At 51.0% G+C, this 19,330-nt stretch overlaps 2 protein-coding genes across 4 annotated transcripts in view; one reads left to right on the top strand and one right to left on the bottom strand.

Annotated features, from left to right (window-relative positions):
• Positions 1-1,989: 1,989 nt before the first annotated feature.
• Positions 1,990-6,804, top strand: GFRA4 (GDNF family receptor alpha 4). The gene is made up of 4 exons (XM_087818577.1): positions 1,990-2,041; positions 3,935-4,702; positions 5,412-5,503; positions 5,662-6,804. Exons 1-4 carry the CDS (start codon positions 1,990-1,992, stop codon positions 5,731-5,733), a joined length of 984 nt encoding a protein of 327 aa, XP_087674703.1. The 3' UTR covers positions 5,734-6,804.
• Positions 6,805-13,685: 6,881 nt separating this feature from the next.
• The window catches only part of ATRN (attractin), a 109,492-nt gene continuing 103,847 nt past the window's right edge, over positions 13,686-19,330 (bottom strand). For all 3 annotated transcript variants that reach the window (XM_087818846.1, XM_016212080.2, XM_087818845.1), the window contains one exon: positions 13,686-18,002. In XM_087818846.1, the coding sequence (XP_087674972.1) occupies positions 17,849-18,002 (154 nt within the window). In that variant the 3' untranslated portion in view covers positions 13,686-17,848. The remainder of the gene's footprint in view (positions 18,003-19,330) is intronic.

Here is a 19,330-nt window from a genome sequence, read left to right as displayed (position 1 = left end):
GCCAGCTGTTGGCCAATTAGGCAGTTCTGCTTCTGGGGTTGGCTGGCTGTTGGCTGGGGTGATGGGGAATAGACGGGCTGTGTGTCTCCTATTTTCCAGCAGACTAGCCTAGGCTTGTTCATATGACAGCTGGGGGGGGGGTTCTAAGAGAGCAGGACCGGGATTCGGAAGAGATAACTGTGCCCACTTACCTTGGGCACACACACATACAACAATCAATATATTATTTTAATGCAATATTTTGAAAGATCAAAATTAGTGCCAAAAATCTATGATGAACAAAATATAAAATTTTTAAGTAAAGACAGGATCAAAACCAGTGCCACTCAAAGCCATGTGGGAGCCCCAGGAAAAAGGAAAAATCAGTCATTGCGATCCTGAGGCAAGTTCCTCTCTCACCTCATCCTGCAAGAGATTAATTGGAAGCTTGCAAGATCTCTTGAGATTCCATGACTGGCACACATCAATTACCATAACACTCTATTGGCCCAAGCAAGTCACAGGGTCAACTCAGTTTCCAGGGATTGGAAAAAAACAACTCCTCTTAATGGGAGGAGCACAAAACCATGTTTCAGAAGGTCTGAAGAGCTGGGGAATTTTTGCAAGTGTCCATTCCTTCCATTGGCAGCACAGAAGAGGCAGCACCGGCTCAGGTTTGCTTTCACTCCACCAGCACAAGAGGCTGAATGAGACTGTTTTCTAAAGCCCTGTCCTGTGTTCTTTGTACCTGTGAGATTTTGATTTATAGAGACAACTGAGTGATGACATGAAGAGGTTAATGGCATTGAAAGAAGTTTTTATCACCTGGCAGGGCATGGCTCAGCAGATGAGCATCGACCTAGGATCCAGTTCGATTCCCGGTCAGGGCACATGCCCGGATTGCGGGCTCAATCCCCAGTTGGGGGCGTGCAGGAGGCAGCCGATCAATGACGACTCTCTCATCATTGATGTTTCTCTCTCTCCTTCTCCCTTCCTCTCTCTGAAATCAATAAAGATATATTTAAGGAAAAAAAAGAAAATAAAGTTTTTATCACTTACAGTCTCCAAGAAAATGGAGCATGCAGGGCCACATGGGGAAGCACCAGGCTGGTAAGGAAAGACTGGGGAACTACCACAGATTGGAGGAAACTAAGGCAACATGACCAGTGAGTGCCATGTGGGATCCTGGATTGGATCTTGGAACAGAAAAAGAACATTAGTGGAAAAACTGGAGAAATTAAAAATCGTTTGTAGTTCATTGTATTGTACCGATGTTAATTTCCTAGTCTTAATTATACTATGATTATGTAAGCTGTTAACACTAGGGGAAGCTGGGTAAAAGGTATAAAGGAAACACTAACATTTTTGCAACTTTCGTTCAAGTCTAAAAGTAGTTAACAATAAAAAGTTAATAACAGCCCTGGCCAGAGTGGCTCAGTTAGCTGAGCATCGTCCTGTGCACCAAAAGGTCGAAGGTTGAATTCCCAGTCAGGACACATACCTAGGTTTCAGGTTCAATAGATGTTTCTCTCTTTTTCTCTTCCTCTCCCTTACTCTTTCTCTAAACACACACACACACACACACACACACACACACACACACACAAAACCCAAACAAACAAAAAAATCAAAACATTTTTTTAAAAAGTTAAAAATATAATTATAAGGAAGAGAGCAATGTTGTTTCAAAAAATTAAGGGTTTAGAATGGGAAAGACAAGGTCTCCTGGGGTTGCTGTGTAGGTGTTGCTGTGGGGAGGAGGGTGCAGAGCGGTCCATCTAGACACATTCAGGCTCTAGATTCAGTGGCTCCTGGATCTACCTGAAGGAGAAGCTTAGGGTGGGGACTCAGTGGGGGCGGGAGCCATGCAAAGGCTCCTCCCAGCGGCAGGAGTGCTTGTGTCAGCACAGCATCTGGGTTTTTACCTGCTTCAGCTCAGGTGGCGCTGGGAAGAAGGCACCTGTCCCACTGGGGTTCTGCCTGGCGCTGTCCTCTCCTCTGCAGGCCGGCATGGCTCAATGCTTGGGGCCTGCGCTGCTGCTGCTGCTACAGCTGCTTCTGAGTGAGTGGTAACCCCTTCCCCGGGATCCCTGAACCCTGGCCTCTCTGCCTCAGATGCTCAGGAACAGGGTAGAGGGCAACCGGATGATTCAGGAGAAGCTGGAAGGCAGGAAGCGGTGCCAGTGAGAGGCCTGTTCTTGGGGTGCGGCAACATCTGGCAGTCTGCGCCGCAGTGCTCTGCTCATCCTGTCTCCTTCCTTCGGGTCTGCGCCCCCCCCCCCCCAGTACTACTGCCCTGGGAACTTTCTCCTATTGCCTCCCCTCTCCCACCTCTCTTACCGTTCCTCCAGCCCCAGCCCTCCACCTTCAGTCTTGGAGTTTCATACTGATTTCTTGTCCCGCATCTTCAATGTCTCCGTGCCACTCATCTGCTGTTGCAACTCCTCTGTCCCTTCCCCACTGAAGCATCATGGCGGAAAGGGACATTTCACCAGGTGGGATGGGGAGAATGAAATCAGGCAAAGGTTTAAGGTAGAGACCTTGGAGCTGAGATGTGCTGTTTCGAGGGTGATGATGAGGTAAGGGTGCTCCTGGCAGAGGGATACAGGTAAGGAAATGAGCAGAGGTGGAACCAAGACCTTAGGGGACAGACACTAGGTTGTATGTGGCTGAGGCCTGGGAACAGGAGGGCCTTGGCTGGCAGAGAAGGGCAAAGTGTGCCTGCTGCTCTGTGTGTTTGGGAGGAGAGGAGAGAGGGAGGGCTCGCCCCTCTCCTGCCAACCCTCTCCACTCACATACCCATTTCAAGTCCTTAGTGTCTGTCCGTCCTTCTTGCAGAGTGGAGGGCACTGAAGCCACTGCAAGAATCACCATGGCCCCCAAAAGAGGTGGCCAGTGCCAGACAGGGGCCCTGCTCCAAGCCCTGAAGCATGGGACACCCCCCTCCACACATACACAGTGAGATGGGTGCAGGGCCAGGCTGGAAACTGTCCTGCCAGAAGGCTTCTTACATAAGAGAGATGCTTCTGGGGGCTCTGAGAGCATGCCAGGCAGCGGTAGCCTGGTTTGGTGGCCTAGGTCCCACCAAGTCTGCCAAGTCTCAACCTCTGGAGACCCTGGCTTGGCTGGATTTAGATGTGGCCTACAAAACATCTGCACAGAGAACACCTTCTGCCCAACCAACCCCTGGTGTGTGACTTTGCGCCAGGTGCATTCTCTGCCCCCAGCTCTGACCTGTGGCTCAGGATAGAGGGCCCTGTGGTCTGCCACGAGGGACGTCCCTGGGATCCACACCTCAGCAGCCAGGCCCTCCAGAGCCCAGAGCCCTTTCGAGAATGCCTCTTCCGTCTGACTGGTGGCGGGTGGAGGAATCAGGAGGACGCCAGGGTCTACACGGGCCAGAAGGGAGCACCAGAAGAGAATGGAGGGGGACGGCTACGGTGGCAGGGGGCAGGGAGAGGGGCAGGAGGGCAGGAAGGAGAAAGAACCAGAAACCTACAGGCCCATTCAAAGGGTCTCCAAGGGGGAGAGGAGAGGAGAGGAAAGGAAGAGAGCTCGGTGTGCCAAAGAGCGAAGGCGAGGAGTGTGCACTGTCCTCAAGGCCGTTTCTGATAAGTCTTCACTAACCGGGGACCCGGAAGCCTTGTTTCCCGCGTTAGGGGCATCTGGTGAGAGCGGGAGGAGACCCGCGGATGGGTGTGGCCGTTCTGCGAGAGGTGGTGCCCGGAGAGGGAGGGCCGCAGCCTCCGGGGAGCCTGGGCGCCCCACCCATTCCTGATGTGCTGAGGAATCCCGGGGGCCGCTCACCCCACGACGGGAGGCCTTTCAGTGCCAGTCGTTCACACCTTCAGGCCACACCCTGCCCACCTCGGGTGTTGAGCGCACCCCCATCTCAGCGGGGCGGAGTTGGGGGCCGCACCGAGAACCAAAGGCAGTCTGCCCGCCCCCGCACCAGGACCTCCGAGCTCGGCCGCTGGGAACCGATGCGTGGACGCGGCGGAGGCGTGTACGGCGGACACGCGGTGTCAGCGGCTACGCACCGAGTACGTGGCGCAGTGCCTGGGTCGGGCCGCGCCCGGGGGCTGCCCCCGCGCCCGCTGCCGCCGCGCCCTGCGCCGCTTCTTCGCCCGCGGATCTCCCGCGCTCACCCACGCGCTACTCTTCTGCCCGTGTGCCGACCCCGTGTGCGCCGAGCGGCGGCGCCAGACCTTCGTGCCCGCCTGCGCCTTCTCGGGGCCGGAGCCGGCACCGCCCTCCTGCCTCGCGCCCTTAGCCGCCTGCGAGAGCAGCGCCGTCTGCAGGTGCCGCGGGGCGGGGCGGGGCAGAGGGGGCGGGGCCGGCGGGCGGGGCCTCCCATTGGCTGATCGCCTCCGGCCGCTCCGCACAGGCCCCGCCTCCTGGATTTCCAGGCGTCCTGCGCGCCCGTCCCCGGCGCCCCCGCTGGCTGCCCGCGCGATCAGGCCTCCCGCTGCCGGCGCGCCTACGCGGGCCTCGTGGGTACGCAGTGCGGGGTCCGGGTGCGGGCGGAGTTCTCCCGGGCCTCCTCCACGTGGGTGGGCCGATTACTCAGCTCTCGGGGTCCCCGCAGGCACCGCAGTCACCCCTAACTACGTGGACAACGCGAGCGCGCGCGTGGCGCCCTGGTGCGACTGCGGAGCCAGCGGAAATCGGCGGGAGGAGTGCGACGCCTTCAGGGAGCTCTTCACCCGGAACCGCTGCCTGGGTGAGGGGCCGGGGCCGGGGCCGGGGCGGGCGGCGCGGGAGGGCGGTTGGCCCTTACCGCCCCTGCCAAGCCGCCTGGCGGGGGGCGGGCGCCTACTGAAGAGGTGAAGAAAGTGAGGCTTTTTGTGGCGCTCAGGTAGGCCCAGACCTCCCGCTGCTGCCCTTAGGGAATCTGCGTTTAGCTGTTTCTGGAGACGCCGGGATGACAGACCAAAGTAGGTTCCTAGGGGTGTGCAGGCTGGTGCCCCCGCGGGCGGGAGAGGACCTGGAGTAGAACTAGCTGAGATCCCTGCTTCTGCCACTTCTGAGGTAGCTCCGTCCCGAGGCACTGCCAGCTTCCCTCCTTGGTGATCTTGCCTTCCCCTGAATAGCTTGGTGGCTCCTTGCCCAGTCGGACAGGTAGGGGGCCTGGGTTTGAAGACCTCCTCTAAGCCATTCTGGGTCCATCTGTAAAATGATGATGATAATCGTCACCCTCCCTAATGAGAATGGGAGACTACAAGGTTCCTAAGGCACTCCTAGCACAGTTACTTTGACTCCACCCTGCATCTTCCATTCCGGAAGCCAGTCCTTGAAGACATTCTCTCTTCCCACCCGCTCCTAGAGAGAGGCCACGAAGGGTGCCAGGGGTCTCTCAGTTTGTCCTGGAGGAGCTGGCCCCTGTGCTAGGGTTTCCCAGCCAAACCCACTCTGGACCCCTCCCTCTGTAGATGACGCCATACAGGCCTTTGACAGCGGCCAGCCCCCAGCCCTGCAGGACCATCCAGACTCCAGCCAGGACCTTGAGCACGGCCTCCTGCAGGTAGGTGCAGGTAGAGGATAGTGAGCTGGCATCCCCTGCACTGCTTCTTCCATCCTTCGTGCCAATTGGGCCTAGATGGACATCAATGGATGGGGGTGGATGCACCGAGCAGAGCCAGGCTTCTGCCTCAAGCCCACACTCTGCTCCCACCCCCCAAGGTATCCTCGGCAGATGGGCCCCTGAAGGGGTGCTCCATTCTCCTTGTCCTGGCTCTCCAACCTCTGCTCTGACTAGGACAGCAGACCTTGAACGGCACAGCCAACTATTCCACCCTCCCTGGGGTACATGGCCACCTCTGTGGCTTACTGCCCCACTGAAAGGGACTGGTTTATCTTCCATGCTGGTCCCAGTGCTCTTGCCCTGCTGCCCTTTGCAGGTCTGGACACCCTGTGTGCCTGTTCCCTGGAGTGAGGCATATAGGCTGTAGGTCTGATTGCAAAGCCCATGGTTTTCCTTTCAGTAGGTTTCTTGGTTGTAGGTCTCTTTCTCCACAGACCTTGGAGCAGTTGGGGTCTCCCAAAGGCTAGGCATGAGTAGGGGTCACCTGTGTAGCTGAGGCCTCACCAGGTCCCCAGATAACCTAGAGAAGGTCAGAGGCCGTCCAAACTCCCAGAATTATAGAGGATTTTACCAGCTCCCCCAAGCAGATCATGCCTAAAGGAGTAATCTGAACAGACTTGTAGGCAAAATCTCCTCTAATACTGCAGCCTTTCATGACACCCTCCCAGTTATACACCATCCATGATAAAAATCACCTGTGTCCTGTGACAAACGTTGGCAGAGTGCTTCTGATCCATGATATGTTGCTTGGTGGGTACCACCTGGAATAGGTGAGAATCCCTGCATTGCACTGGCCATGTGGCCACCTACCCCATGGTTTAACCCAGAACTAGGAATGGCATGCACAGCTCAATAAATCCATGTACACTGAGACTGGCTTTGCTTTCATGTGATATGTGACCTGGGACCCATGGTTAACCACAGGGTGTGTTTCTGCTGGCCTGTGTGACCTCAGATGGTCTCAAAGCCTCTCTGATCTCTTGTCTCCTCACCTGTAGATACTGAACTGAATCAACTGCCAGGTCCTAGTGGCAGGTATTTTGGTTGCATTTGTCTATTTTTCCCTTCTCTGCTAGTACTCAGATACAGAAACTACATTTTGCCATAGCCGGTTTGGCTCAGTGGTTAGAGCATTGGCACAGGGACTGAAGGGTCCCAGGTTTGATTCTGGCCAAGGGCACGTACCTCGGCTGCAGGCTTTATCCCTGGCCCTGGTCGAGGTGCATGAGGGAGGCAGTCAATCAATGTGTCTCTCTCACATTGATGTTTCTCTCTCTCTCTCTGCCTTCCACTCTCTGAAAAGCAATGGAAAAAATATTCTCTGGAGAGGATAAAAAACAAACAAAAAAACCACTACATTTCCCAGCCTCCCTTGCAGCTAGGTTTGGTCATGTGACAGTTCTGGCCACTGAGTGAAATTCACAGGTGAGGCTTCCAAGATAGCTCTTTAAACAGGAATAGACTTGCTGGCTGTCCCCTTGAGCCTCTGGCCTCAACTCTCCCCTCTTCTTGCCCAGACCTTGGTGGCAATGTCTGGGGACATGGGCACCATCTTGAAAATTGAGCCACTGCACCAGCTCCAGTCTGCTTCCCTGTGGACTCTTCAGTGCATGAGAAAAATGACACCTTTAATTTGTTTAAGGCAATTTCTCCCTAGGCATCTGTTATTGGCAGCCAAACATAGGCCCTGATTGATACACTCTCAACTTTGGGGTACCTGGGAGCCCCAGGATCACCTACCATTCTCACTTAGGGGAGCCTCACCTCAGTGCTTACAGAGCCCAGCCCTGTAAGAAGGGGCCCCCATATACTTGAAAGAAGGGGTGATGAGGGTTTTGTTTTTTATTCCTGCATATTCTACCTGCTTCTGTCCATGTGGAGAGTCAGATTCTTTCCTGGAGCCAAGGGAAATTTATCATAAAGGTTTTTGTGAACACTCCATGTGTGTGGCCAGTGTGGACCCAGCAAATGCCAAGGGCATTGTGTTAAATTTCAGTTCTGCAAAGGCGTTTGGGGAGGAGAGGGCAGAACAATGGGGGCCAGGTACTAATTCTTCTGCCTGCTTCCTTCTTCCTCAAAACCTTGGAGACTCCTGATGAGTGAAGGGATCCCATGTCTCCAGGCTGCCCTTTCAAACCTGGTTGAGGTTTTTCAGGGGCCATGAAGCTGGTGGAAGTGGAGGCTGTTGATGTCTTGCTCAGATCTCTCTCTGGCCAGTGCAACCTATTCCCAAGCTGCTGGTAATGTTGGCCGCCAACACAGCTCACAGCTGCCCCCTCCTCTAGAATAAATGCCCATAAAGTTACACTCTGCTCCCTGAGCAGGACTGCTGCCAATGACTGGCTGAAGCGGGGCCTAGCCTGCTTGCCTTGGGGGACAATTCTCTGTGCCGTCTTGCTCCAGAGCTGAGACCACATCTGAGCTTAACTCCTCCTGCCCACTCCTTCCTCCTTCACTTAGGAGGTTCCCGTGAAGGTAATCCCTCCAATAAATCAGGCCCTGAGAATCCCTATCTTGGGCTTGGCTTCTGGAGAACCTGACCTAAGACAAGGGTTACGCATACACCACACCAAAGCCCAGGCCTGCAGCTGTCCTGACCAGAGAAAGAGCCACCGGGTCTGAGACTGTGTATTTAGGAACTCATACCAAATCCACAGATACCCTGTGAGGCAGCTGTCAACCAACCTCCCAGTTTCACCTAGTACTCTCCCAATTGAAGCCAATCAAATCCAGCTGGCCTGGGCATGCGACTCAACCATCCAAGTTTCAGGCACAGCTGTCTCCAGGGGTTCCAATGACGTTGCCCCTGCTGGCCTGTTCATGGCTTCCCTCTGCTGCCAGGCAGGCTCTCACCACAGGGCAGATAAGAATGCCACCAGAAGCCCCCTATCTATGATCTCTCTTTGTAGCATTCTTAGCAGAGAAAGGTACCTCTCTTTCCCAGCATTCATGGACTATCCCCAGGTGACCCCAGCATAGGTTATAAGCCTCCTCCAGTGGCCTGGGGAGTGACATCAGCCCACTGAGATCACATGGAATGGGAAACAGTTTTCCAGTGGAAAAAAGGAGGGCTATTGGGCAAAGTGAGAGTCCAACCTGTTCTCACTTTATGAAGAAGGAATGTTTTCAACTACCTACATCTGCATGGGAGGGGACACCTGTAAGTGAGCTGGGGAGATACGGTATGGTGGGGGTGGGGGGGATTGGGGCAGGACGGGGAAGTGAAAGCATCACCTTGCCCTGCTCACCATGATTGCATGGTGGCCCAAACACAATTAAATATCTGCTACATAACTTGCCTTATGCGAGAGTGTGTTAAACTCTCTTACTCCATGTTTTACTCAGATAATTGGAGTAAAACATAGGCATGTAGCTTTCAAAAGGTTGGGAAGATCAAAGTGAGCAAAACCTAGTTGAAAACTGCACAGTTGTTCCATGGCAGCTGGCTGTCCTTCAGTACTTCTCTCCAAGCAGACGCACTCAGGTTTAACCAAAACAGAGCCTCTTTAACATCAGACAATGTGCAACGGAAAAGAGGCCTCCTTATTGGGTGCAGGGGTAAATGAGAGTTCCCAGGGCCCCTGTTGCCTGGCTCTCTGCTTTCCTCCTGGAGTGAACATTTTGTGTGGTTGGCCTGAGGCTGTCTGAGGCATGCACCCAGCCAGCTCTGCAGAGAGAAGCCAAGAGGATGGACAAGGTGTTTCAGTCTTCGAAGGCCATCGTCTTGCCACTCCTGAGCCAGTCGACTTGCTGAGGGTTTTGTTGCTGTACTAAGTTGAACGGTGGCCCCAAAGGTATGTCCACATCCTAAGCTGTGGGACCTGTCAATGTTACCTTGTATGTAGGCAAGAGTGATTACCTTATATGCCAAAAGATGATTAAGGATTTTGAGAGGAGCCACTTATCCTGCATTATCTGAGGGGACCCTAAATGCAGTCACAGGCATCCTTATGTGAGAGCCAGAGGAAGATGAGAGACAGGCAGAGATGGGAGTGATGCAGCCACAAGCCAAGGAATGCTGGCAGCCAACAGAAGCGAGAAGAGGCCAGGAATGAATTCTTCCCAAGACTCTGGAGGGAGCACAGCCTTGCCACACCCATTATTCCAGACTTCTGGCTTCTGGAACTGAGAGAATAAATTTCTGTGGTTTAAAGTCAGCTAATTAGGGTAATTTGTCATAGCAGCCCCAGGAAATGGAGTTGTCTAAAGTTGTCAGAATTTGGTTTCTGTCACTTCTACCTAAAATGGTTCTGGCTCATACATGATGTTAAGCCTGGCCAAACATCTCAAGGTTGTGGCCCCCGCAACCAGGAAGGGGTCCTGCCAGACTTGTCCAACTCTGTGTCCTACAAAGTAGCCTGCTTGCTGTCACTCTCTCACGTGCACTCCGGATACTGTGGTCCTGGCCCTGGCCTCGTTCCTATAACTGGGTCTCTGTTAGCTGTTGTCAACATTGAGCCTCTAGCTGGCAGGTGGCTGGGGACAGGGAGTGAGGCAGAAAGACAGGTGCTGGAAGCTGCTGTTGATTTTTTGGTGGAAGTGTCACGGCTCATGAATGCCCACTCTGGCTTGGAGCCTGCTGTCTAAGGCACAAGTTTGATGTGGAAACTGCTCATTGCCCACCGCCCTTCCCCCACCCTCCCCAATTGAGCGAGGCGGGGTCAATCTCACAGAACCAGCTCATTTTTATAGGAAGTGAGGACAATGGTGTGAAAGTTCCATGGAAGCAGGAGGACAGGGGCCCTGCAAGGCTTTAGGAGACATCCCCCACCTGGACAGAAACCTGCTAGTGTGTCTGGCATGCATGTGAAAAGAGGCAGAGATGTGTCCCCCCTCACTGGGCTACAGGCCTGGGAAGGCCTGTCTTGGGATGTTTGGGAAAACTGTTCTGCCAGGGACATGTCACCCCACACCCAAATGAGCCTCCAATCCATGACAGAAGCTGCAGAGAGGAAAATTAAGTAAGTACACACACAACAGAAGAAAATACACAAATAACCTTACAAACAGCTCTCAAGGGACTGGGGTTGAGCAAATGAGGGAAGGCCTCCAGGGTGTGTGAAGGCCTGGCTGCCAGGGCCTAGGTCCTGCTCTCTGTGCAGCACACTTCATACAGTCAATGGGATCATCTGGTCTAGTCCCTTGAGTTGGGGGCAGAGGATGGCAGAGAATTTTTGCCAGGCATGTTACACAGCTAGTAGTGCAGGGCTGCTGGGTGTCTGTTCAGATGCAACCCATACAAGTGTGTGGGACTGTGGACTCAGTTACCAGGAATGACATTGCTGTTGGTGACCAAATTTTCCAAAATGATGACCAGACCTTGGTTAAGTTATGAAGAAAATGAAGTTGAGTCTTCCCTTGATTTACACAATAGTTGCATTTTCTGAAAAACTGTATATTAAACCAGCTTCCTAATACTTTGTGTTTATAACAGAGTTGGATTCTACACAAAAATGAGAAACAAGATTTTCTCACATACACAAATATCCTATCCAGCAACATGTTTGTAAATCAAGTGGGATGCGGGTCAATTCCTGGTTGGGTGGGACAGTCCTGCATGTCACAGGATGACCACCTTCTGGCCCACCCACTAAATCACTGCAATAATCCAAAATGCCTCCACCTATTTCCAAATGTCCCCTAGGGGCTGTCCTGTGCTGGTTGAAAACTATTGCCCCATTGGCCCTGCCTGCCCCAACTCCTACCGCTGTTGTAGCCCACTTTGCTTCTGCCAACCAGGCATGCTGCCATCTCTGGGCCTCCACACCAGCTCCCTCCTCCATTCGGCTCTCCGGTCAGCTGTCACATCAGAATGGTCCCTCTTCTGCACCACCATGTAAGGTAGCAATTCACCCAGAACCTTCTACCCCCAACCCTGTTTTTACCTTTCTTCACAGAACTTACCCGACATTATACTCATGATCTGTCTCCCCTGCTACACTGTAAACTCTGAGGAGGAGGATTTCGTCTGTTTTGTTCACTGTGTAATCCCTGGTCCCTACATGAGGGCTGGCCAGGCCAGGCCTCCTCATGACCTGCCCGTGCAGGAAGGACAAGCATGGCAGGCACAGCAATCACTGGCCTGCGGGGAGTTTGAAATCCTGCTGGCCCCGCACTGGGGAGGGCAAGTTCCCAGCCAGGCCATCTGCGCTCTGGGCCACACCTCAGGCGGCCTTGGCTTGTGTCCTCGGGCAGCTTTCACAGCATCTCCCGCCTGAGGCGGTTCTAATTAGACTTCCTCAGCAGTCACAGGGTTGGTGGTTTTCATTTTTAAAGGTCAGGCTAACGGTTTCTCTGGCAACAATTCCCTCAAAACCTGCGCTTACTCTCCGGGGCAGGCCCAGTGTCGGTGACATCAGGTGGCTTCCTGGACAGCTCTGTAGTTGCCTTCATTCCTTTGCTTCTGTATCCACACGCTTCTCCAAGACGATGGCCTTGACGTTATGTCTCCAGAGGGAAGCCCACATCCTGTCCTTGGTTCCCACCTGGAAGCAGAGTCACTAAATGCCGCCGGGTCTTTGTTGTTCACAGGTACCTCTTACTGTTTGGAGGCTAGATTAGTTGGCTTTTCCAAGACTCCAAGACTCTGCGTTTCAGAACTCTCCCCCCCTTCCCCTTCTGCTTTGTAAACGAATTCTGGAACTCAGCTCTTGCTTGTGATGCCTTGCCAAAGCAGCCAATAAGCACCAACATGGAGCACATTCTGGGTTTTTCCACCTTCTCTCCCTCCAGTTAGAAACTCAGAGCGCATGTAATTTGCTTTCCAGGTTATCAAACACAACAGCCTTACCGGATGGTTTGCAACTGCCTGAGGGGGGTCCCCAGCTGTTCTGCCTGCTGCATCTGTTTGCCTGCCCCCTGGCCTCTAACTGAGCCAATGCCATGTGTTTTAGGTTTTGGTTACAGCTGCCTTCCACTTCAGGGTGCCAATTTGTGTATTAGTGAAAGTAAGAAAAGCTACCTCTTGCAATCAAGCCTCAAATCTCAGTGGGACAGGGGAGTGAAAGTTTGCTTTTCAGTGATGCAAAGACCAACACACAGCTCTTGCTGCCCAGGTGGCCTGCCTCTAAATGGTGACTCAGGGGCCCACTTCCCCCTAACATCTTTGACACCTGACCCCGAGGGAGTCCCACATGGGAGCAGGTATGTGCCAAGTTTGGAACTTGTGTACATCACTTCTTCCAACACTTCTTTGGCCACAGCTCAGTTTATGGCAGCAACCTAACTGCAAAGGGGACGGGAGATGCTGCGGACCAAAGGCAACATGTAACAGGCTTGGTGAACACACAGCAGTCTCTGCCATTACAAAAGCACAGGTTTTTATCCTGACAGGAAAACTCGACAGCTCCCACAGCCCTCCCCAGAAAAGTTTCAAGGTCCTCCCCACCCCTGTAGCAGCCACCAGTCCAATGGTATTCCTCCCTGGCCCAGGCCAAGCCTGGTTGGGCACCTCCAGCCCCCTTCCACCTAACCCTCTTGGGCCTGGTGTCTCGGCCACACTCCCCTGCAGGAGCAACCGTCCTTCCTTGCGCTTTCTCTGATGTTCTCAACGCATGATGCTCATCTCATCCTTCTGGGCTCTGCATTCCGCACCAAGGCACTGAAATGCAGTTCTGACCCCATTCTGAGGGCACGAGCTGCATAAAGTGGGGCTGGGCATGCAGGAGGTGTGAAGACTTTGTGAATGGACGTTAACTTCATAAAAACTCAAGACCAGTGACAATGCTGGGGCCCTGGGGGATGGAACCTATCAGCAAACCCAGATTTAGAAGTCTGGAAAACCTAGAGACACATTCAGGGGCCCGTGAGGAGACAAACTGCTAAAAGACCAAGGGCAGCCAGCAGGCACAGCATCAGTGTGGACTGCTCTGCACACCAGTCTCCACTGTCGTTTCAAGGGCACACAGGTATTGGGGGGTGTTAGTAAGTTCCCCCAGAGGTGTCTGAGGTGCCCACCTGCTGGTTTCACACCTTCATCTTCAACTGCCAAGTGCTTCCTCTGCGGCAGTCTGAAATTTGGGAACCATTTTAAAAATTTTTTCCATAAGGCTCTTGTGACCAAATTGTAAAAGAAGTCAAACAAAACAAAATCAAAACTAAAGACTCAGGAAAAAAAACCACATTTTTACCAGATCTACTTTTATTTCAGAAGGAAGTTTGTAGTATAGTATTTACTTTTTTTATGTACAAGTTCTTCACATTTTGTTTAAAATGCACAGACCTCCCTTAATTCTCTTGTTCCTGCTTAAATTAGCTGTTATTTTACAATACAAAAAATACCAAAAAATTGCAGTCCTAAATGTATGTATAATACCCACAATCCCCAGCAATGAAATAGTTTACAATACTTACTCCATATTTACATGAGTGCAACAGATGCTAAATTATACATATTGACAAACTAAGCTTGAATCTAAACAAACAAAACGTATATAACTATAGAACAAAACATTTCCAGGGCCAGAATTAGTTCAATGAGACAGGCTTCACTAGTGTTTAGAATGTTTTGTGCACAAATTCAGTTACTGGAAGTCGCTTCCATTATTGCCTTTAAGAGAAGGCGCCGGTTTTCATCTCCTTTCCAAATCATTTCCCTGCAGGCAAAGGCGTTTATTAGTTTGAACTACTCCGGGGAAATGTCTCCTTGTGGGCTTGGCTATCTACAAACCATGACTTCTGAGGCTGAGCTTGGTAAACGCTTCAGATGGAGAGCTGGTGCACGGCCGAGGACAAACCCACTGCCTCCCTGGATCTGTTGTCAGGATGGCCAATTCTCACAGAAACCACAAGGAAAGATCTCCTGGGACGATGGGTTTGGAAGCTGGATTCTGTTGTAATTCTGGAGCTTCTTTTTCATCTCGGTCACTGCCCTAGTGTGAGCTTAGGTTGTTAGTAAGTGCTTAGTGAATATTCCTTGAATGGATGCATGAATGAAACTCAAGGATCAAAGGTGTTCATGACAAGGGCACCCCCCAAGGAAGTGAATCACTCCCACCCCTGCCCAGATACACTCCATTAAGTTGAAGGAGTAGGACTTGCACTGATAGTGCTCTGGTCTTTTCATTTGCCCAGATTTCCTGGTGTCTCGAACCTTGCAGCTCAGGTCTCACCCATAGATATTCCCATGTTTCCCTTTTGCTGCAGTCTTCTGTCCAGAGCTGCTTTTTCCATACCTCCTCCCACCTTTTGCAGGTGATACCCAGAGGGAAGCACAGACTTCTCTTCTCCCTAAGCTGTGTGTAGAGAGGAGTAGAAGGCAGGAGGCCAGGGTGCATGCGGTTCTTCATGGGGAACCAGGAGCTATATATCAACAAACTAGCCACCCCACTCCCACCTCCAATTTCCAGTATAGTAAACTATGGTTCTGGGAAATGATCATTAAAAACTTAGACAAAACCACAACAAAATGCAGCCTGGAAACCCCCTTTTTGGAAAATCTGATTTCTAAGGTGTAATCTTTGAACTTAAAGACTTTGAAAAACATTTCTCAGGATGAGACTGGCTGTCCCTGGCCACCCACAGCACTAAAAGGTTGACAGATGCACGACGCACTTGCAGAGTGAACAATAGTGACAGGTTCCCACTGCCTTCAAGTCTTCTCATGTACTGCTGTTTAAATGGACTCACTGCCAGTTTTCACTTGTGTACTAACAGAGGATTCGGGTTCTAAGGGTTATCCAATTGGTACCAGATGCATTTGAACACATCAGCATGATGAGGGTGCCCTTCTTGGCTTCATCAATGCTTCAGGGTCTAACAAGAGGACTTCTCTGAACCTGGATATCCAGTAATGGCACAAAAACACATTAGGTGAAACTCAGACGCCGTTACATTTAATAAAAATACATTGAGATTTTTCTGTTTTATGTACACTTTGAATGTCTGAACATTCCGGACACTACTGTATAGTTATGTACAAGTGCAACATCAATGCTGTCATGACTATAATTTATTTACAGGCTCTCCTGTGACATGCAGACATCTCTGAAGTTCCAGGTGATGCCCTCTTGGTAACTGGCTCTAAGCTGAGTGCCTTTCTCCTGCCATTCCCTTCCTCTGGCCTGAGCCTAGAGAAAGCCATTTGCTATGGGCTGCAACGGAGAAGCAGGTGGGTTCAGCTGTTTCTCCACTGCTGGAGCAGAATTAAACTTCACTTGCTTTCTTCCTTTTTAAAACTAAACATCATGTTTTAGGAAAAAATAAATAACCAGGTGGCTGTGGGACTGATGCATGTATTTCAAGGCGTGGGACTACCGTGGGGAAAAAGACTTCTTTGGCCAAGGGCACATGGGGTCCTTAGAACAAACAAGGATTTCCCTTGTGGTAGGATCCCCTCCAGTGCCTCCCTCTTGGCCAAGAGGCCTGGTGGTAATAAGAAGTGAAGGCCCAGTCCATGGCAGGCTCTCTGTGGGTGCCGTGACCTGGAGTAGGGATGCAGGGAGCTCATAGAGGTCTTTTCTAGAACCATCTATTCTTTAACAGTAATGTGAAAACACAGCTTTTTGAGAGGTGAGTCTCAAAGTAGAGGTGCTTTGTGCACCAGACAGTCTTTTATGGTTCGACTTCTTTGAAAACATCTTCCCAGGCAATTCTTCATGGGAGTGGGGTCAGTGCTGGGGGAGAGATAGATACTCCCTCTCTCTAGGCACCACATTTAAAGGTTTTCACAGTTTTTGCTCTTTTGAGTATTTATTTCTCCAAATTCACAAGCTACAGCATTGTTGTCTAGAGGTCCATCCCCAGGTTTTGAAGCAGGAGAGGTCTTGGGAGGCTGCTGCATAATGCCAGAGTACAGAGCACCATAGATGGACAACACGATGTCTAGGCAGTGCCCTGGGGAGAAAAGCAGGGACTGCCCCATCCTGCTTAAATTTGGTCACTTTCCATTTGGCATAGTTTTCCCTCCTTGTCCATTTTTTCCATGTGCTTTTCATCCTTTTAGTGTTCATTGCCCTCCCACAGCCACCACCTGGGTCTGGGGAGGGGTGAAGAGCCAGCCCCTCCTGGGGAAAGAGGGCAAACAGCTCCAGGTCCTTCTCTAGGCTGTGGGCAGGTTCAGCTGACAATGGGAGACTGTCCCTCTCCTGGTGTGCGATCCCACCCGCAGCCTGCGATGGCCCACAGCTCAGAGCAGGCTGCAGGAACAGAGTCGCTCTTTGATCCAGGTGCTGTCATGCTCTTTTCTGCTCAAGGGAGGCATGTAACATGAGTGAGTCCCTTCTTCTGTGGCGCCCTGGAAGCAGGAGGCCAGAAAGGCTGAAGAGAACATCAGACCTAGAGTGATCTGGGGTCAGGAGAACACATGGGGATCATGCCTAGTGTCCTTTTTAACAATACAAACAGGAGCTTTTACAGTTAGGTCATCCCTGCTTTCCTCTTCAGTCCTTGGTGCTGGGATAAAGGTTGCTTGGGGTGAAAATTCTTTCCTGGCTGCAAAGTACATTTTAGAAAAAAAGCAGATTGCCAATGGTAGCTATTTAAGTTGTGTAAGAATGTAGGAATGCAATTATGTAAAAACTTAGGCTTACTAACTTTCCAATTGCTAGATCTATTTAAAGTCTAGGCACTTAGTGTATGTGTGTGCAGGTGTGTGTGAGAGAGAGGAATTTCAAATGGATTAAGACCTAATTTAATCAAGTAGCTATAGAAAACTACCTATCACACCAGTTTACGTTCTAAATAACACTGCTGATTATGACACTTAAAATAGCTCCCTTCTATCTCAGTTTAATATGATTCAAAAGAGATGGACATTAGTTCTCAACTAGAAAAAAAGATACTCCCTGGAAGAGAGTTATCTGCCTAAAACATGCAAGAATAAATAGCACATCTTTTAAAAAAGATAGGTTTCAGATGAAGACAAGTTCATTCATCTGACTAGTTTTGAAAAGACCTTGTTCCAGAATGACTGATGACGCATGTCTGCTTGTAAACACTACATCTTTGTTTTTGCACAGTTGAGACAGTCCCAAGACCAGTTTCCCACAAGTAAACCTGAGTATCATTCCTAGCTCTCTCACTGGCTCCACACCGGCCTCCTCCAGCAACATCTGGATCACCCCTGGACCTGTAATTAAATCAATTATTTCCTATGCAAAAATAAAAGGTCAGATGCTAGAGCACACATGGTAGAAACTGTCAAAGAAAGCCTGTGAACATGCAGATGAGTCGATGTTTCCAGTTGGAGGGTTTCCAGTTTTCTGCCCTGCTCGGCTCCGCACAGCATCTCCTGCCTGCTCCCACCCTGCAGCCGGCTCTAGCACGCCACACCTCGCCACACTTCGCTCACTCACAGAGAGTCCCTGGCCCCAGCATCAAATGCAGGTCCCGGGCTGCGCAGGGGGCTGCTGCTTCCGGTTTCTCACTGCTCCTGACTTCTCTTTGTACACTATTGGCATCTGCTGAGAAATGTCCACCAGGGCGCTGGCTACTGCAAGACCTTGGGACAACCCAGAGAGGGAACACATGTTAAGAAGCAGCTTGCTTTTATTTTTAAAAATAATTTTTAAAAAATCTGTTTACATTCCCATGGTGCAATAAACAATGCAATAAAGTATGTAGGGAAGTCTTACTTCCATTCTGCCCCTCCCTCCACCTTTCCCCTAGCCAGCTGAGAAACTTTCATTAGTTTGCACATATTCTTTCAGGGTTTAGTTATGCAAACACAAATACATATTCTTTGTCCCTCCCCATTTACACAAAAGGTATAGCTTGCTTTTCAGATCAATCAAGCTGAGTGCTCTGCTTGAAGGTGGGAGCATTTAAGTACGATTGCAGACATACTCTAAGCACTAAATTTCTCCTGCTTGCCTCCAAAGGGAGGCCAAGAAAAAGCAGCACTCTTTACAATGTAATTCAGATTCATTCCACATTGCCCAGCCAGCACCAGTGATTTTTTTTTACACCTTTTTATTGATTTTAGAGAGAGAGGGGGAGAGAAGATACATCGATGAGAGAGTGAGAGAAAAACATATCGATTGGCTGCCTCCTTCATGCTCCCTACTGGGGATTGAGCCCACAACCCAGGCATGTGCCTTGACTGGGAATCAAACCAGTGGCCTCTTGGTACATGGGACGACGCTCAACCAACTGAGGCACACCGGCCAGCACTAACGAGTTTTTACATCTATACCACAGGTTAGGGCAGACTCTAGAATAGGCAAGGTTCTTTAACCTCCCTGTGCCTCAGTTTCCTCATTTGTAAAATGGGGAATAATAATAATAACAGGGCTTGTATGAGGAGTGAATGAGTGAATCAAAGTATTCTTAGAATGCTACTTGGTTCACCACCTCCCACTCCCCTTTGCTTTAGGGACTGGTAGTTCCATTTTCCGTTTTGTACTGGTAACCTTTACTGATTTTCATTTGGGAAAAGGTCAGCCCAGGCTCAGGGTCTGGCTGAGGCTCTCAGGAGCCATGCTGGCAGACTTGTCACTCCACCTCACTGAGCCTACAAAATGAGGGAATAGGTTTTTAAGTGCCAGGTTTAGTGCCTGGCATTCAGTGGAGAATCCAGTGACAACTGTTATAGCAAAGGCAGAGCCAGGTACTCTGGGAGTCCAGAGGACACCCTCTAAAATGGGGGGGGGGGCAGAGAAGGAACTGGGTCTCAAGCAGTGAGCGGGCCTTTATCAAGCATGAGGGGGTTGGGGCAGAAAAGGCTGCAGTGTTGCAAGCCTGTCATCTCCTCCCCACCCCAGCCAGCACCTTGCCATCAGGGAGAACTGGCCAACGTGGGTGGCAGAAGACACTTCCCCAGAGAACAGG

The sequence above is a fragment of the Miniopterus natalensis genome, chromosome 7 (assembly GCF_054644295.1).
Source record: "Miniopterus natalensis isolate mMinNat1 chromosome 7, mMinNat1.hap1, whole genome shotgun sequence".
Taxonomy (NCBI): domain Eukaryota; kingdom Metazoa; phylum Chordata; class Mammalia; order Chiroptera; family Miniopteridae; genus Miniopterus; species Miniopterus natalensis.
This window is presented reverse-complemented; position numbering and strand designations above follow the sequence as displayed.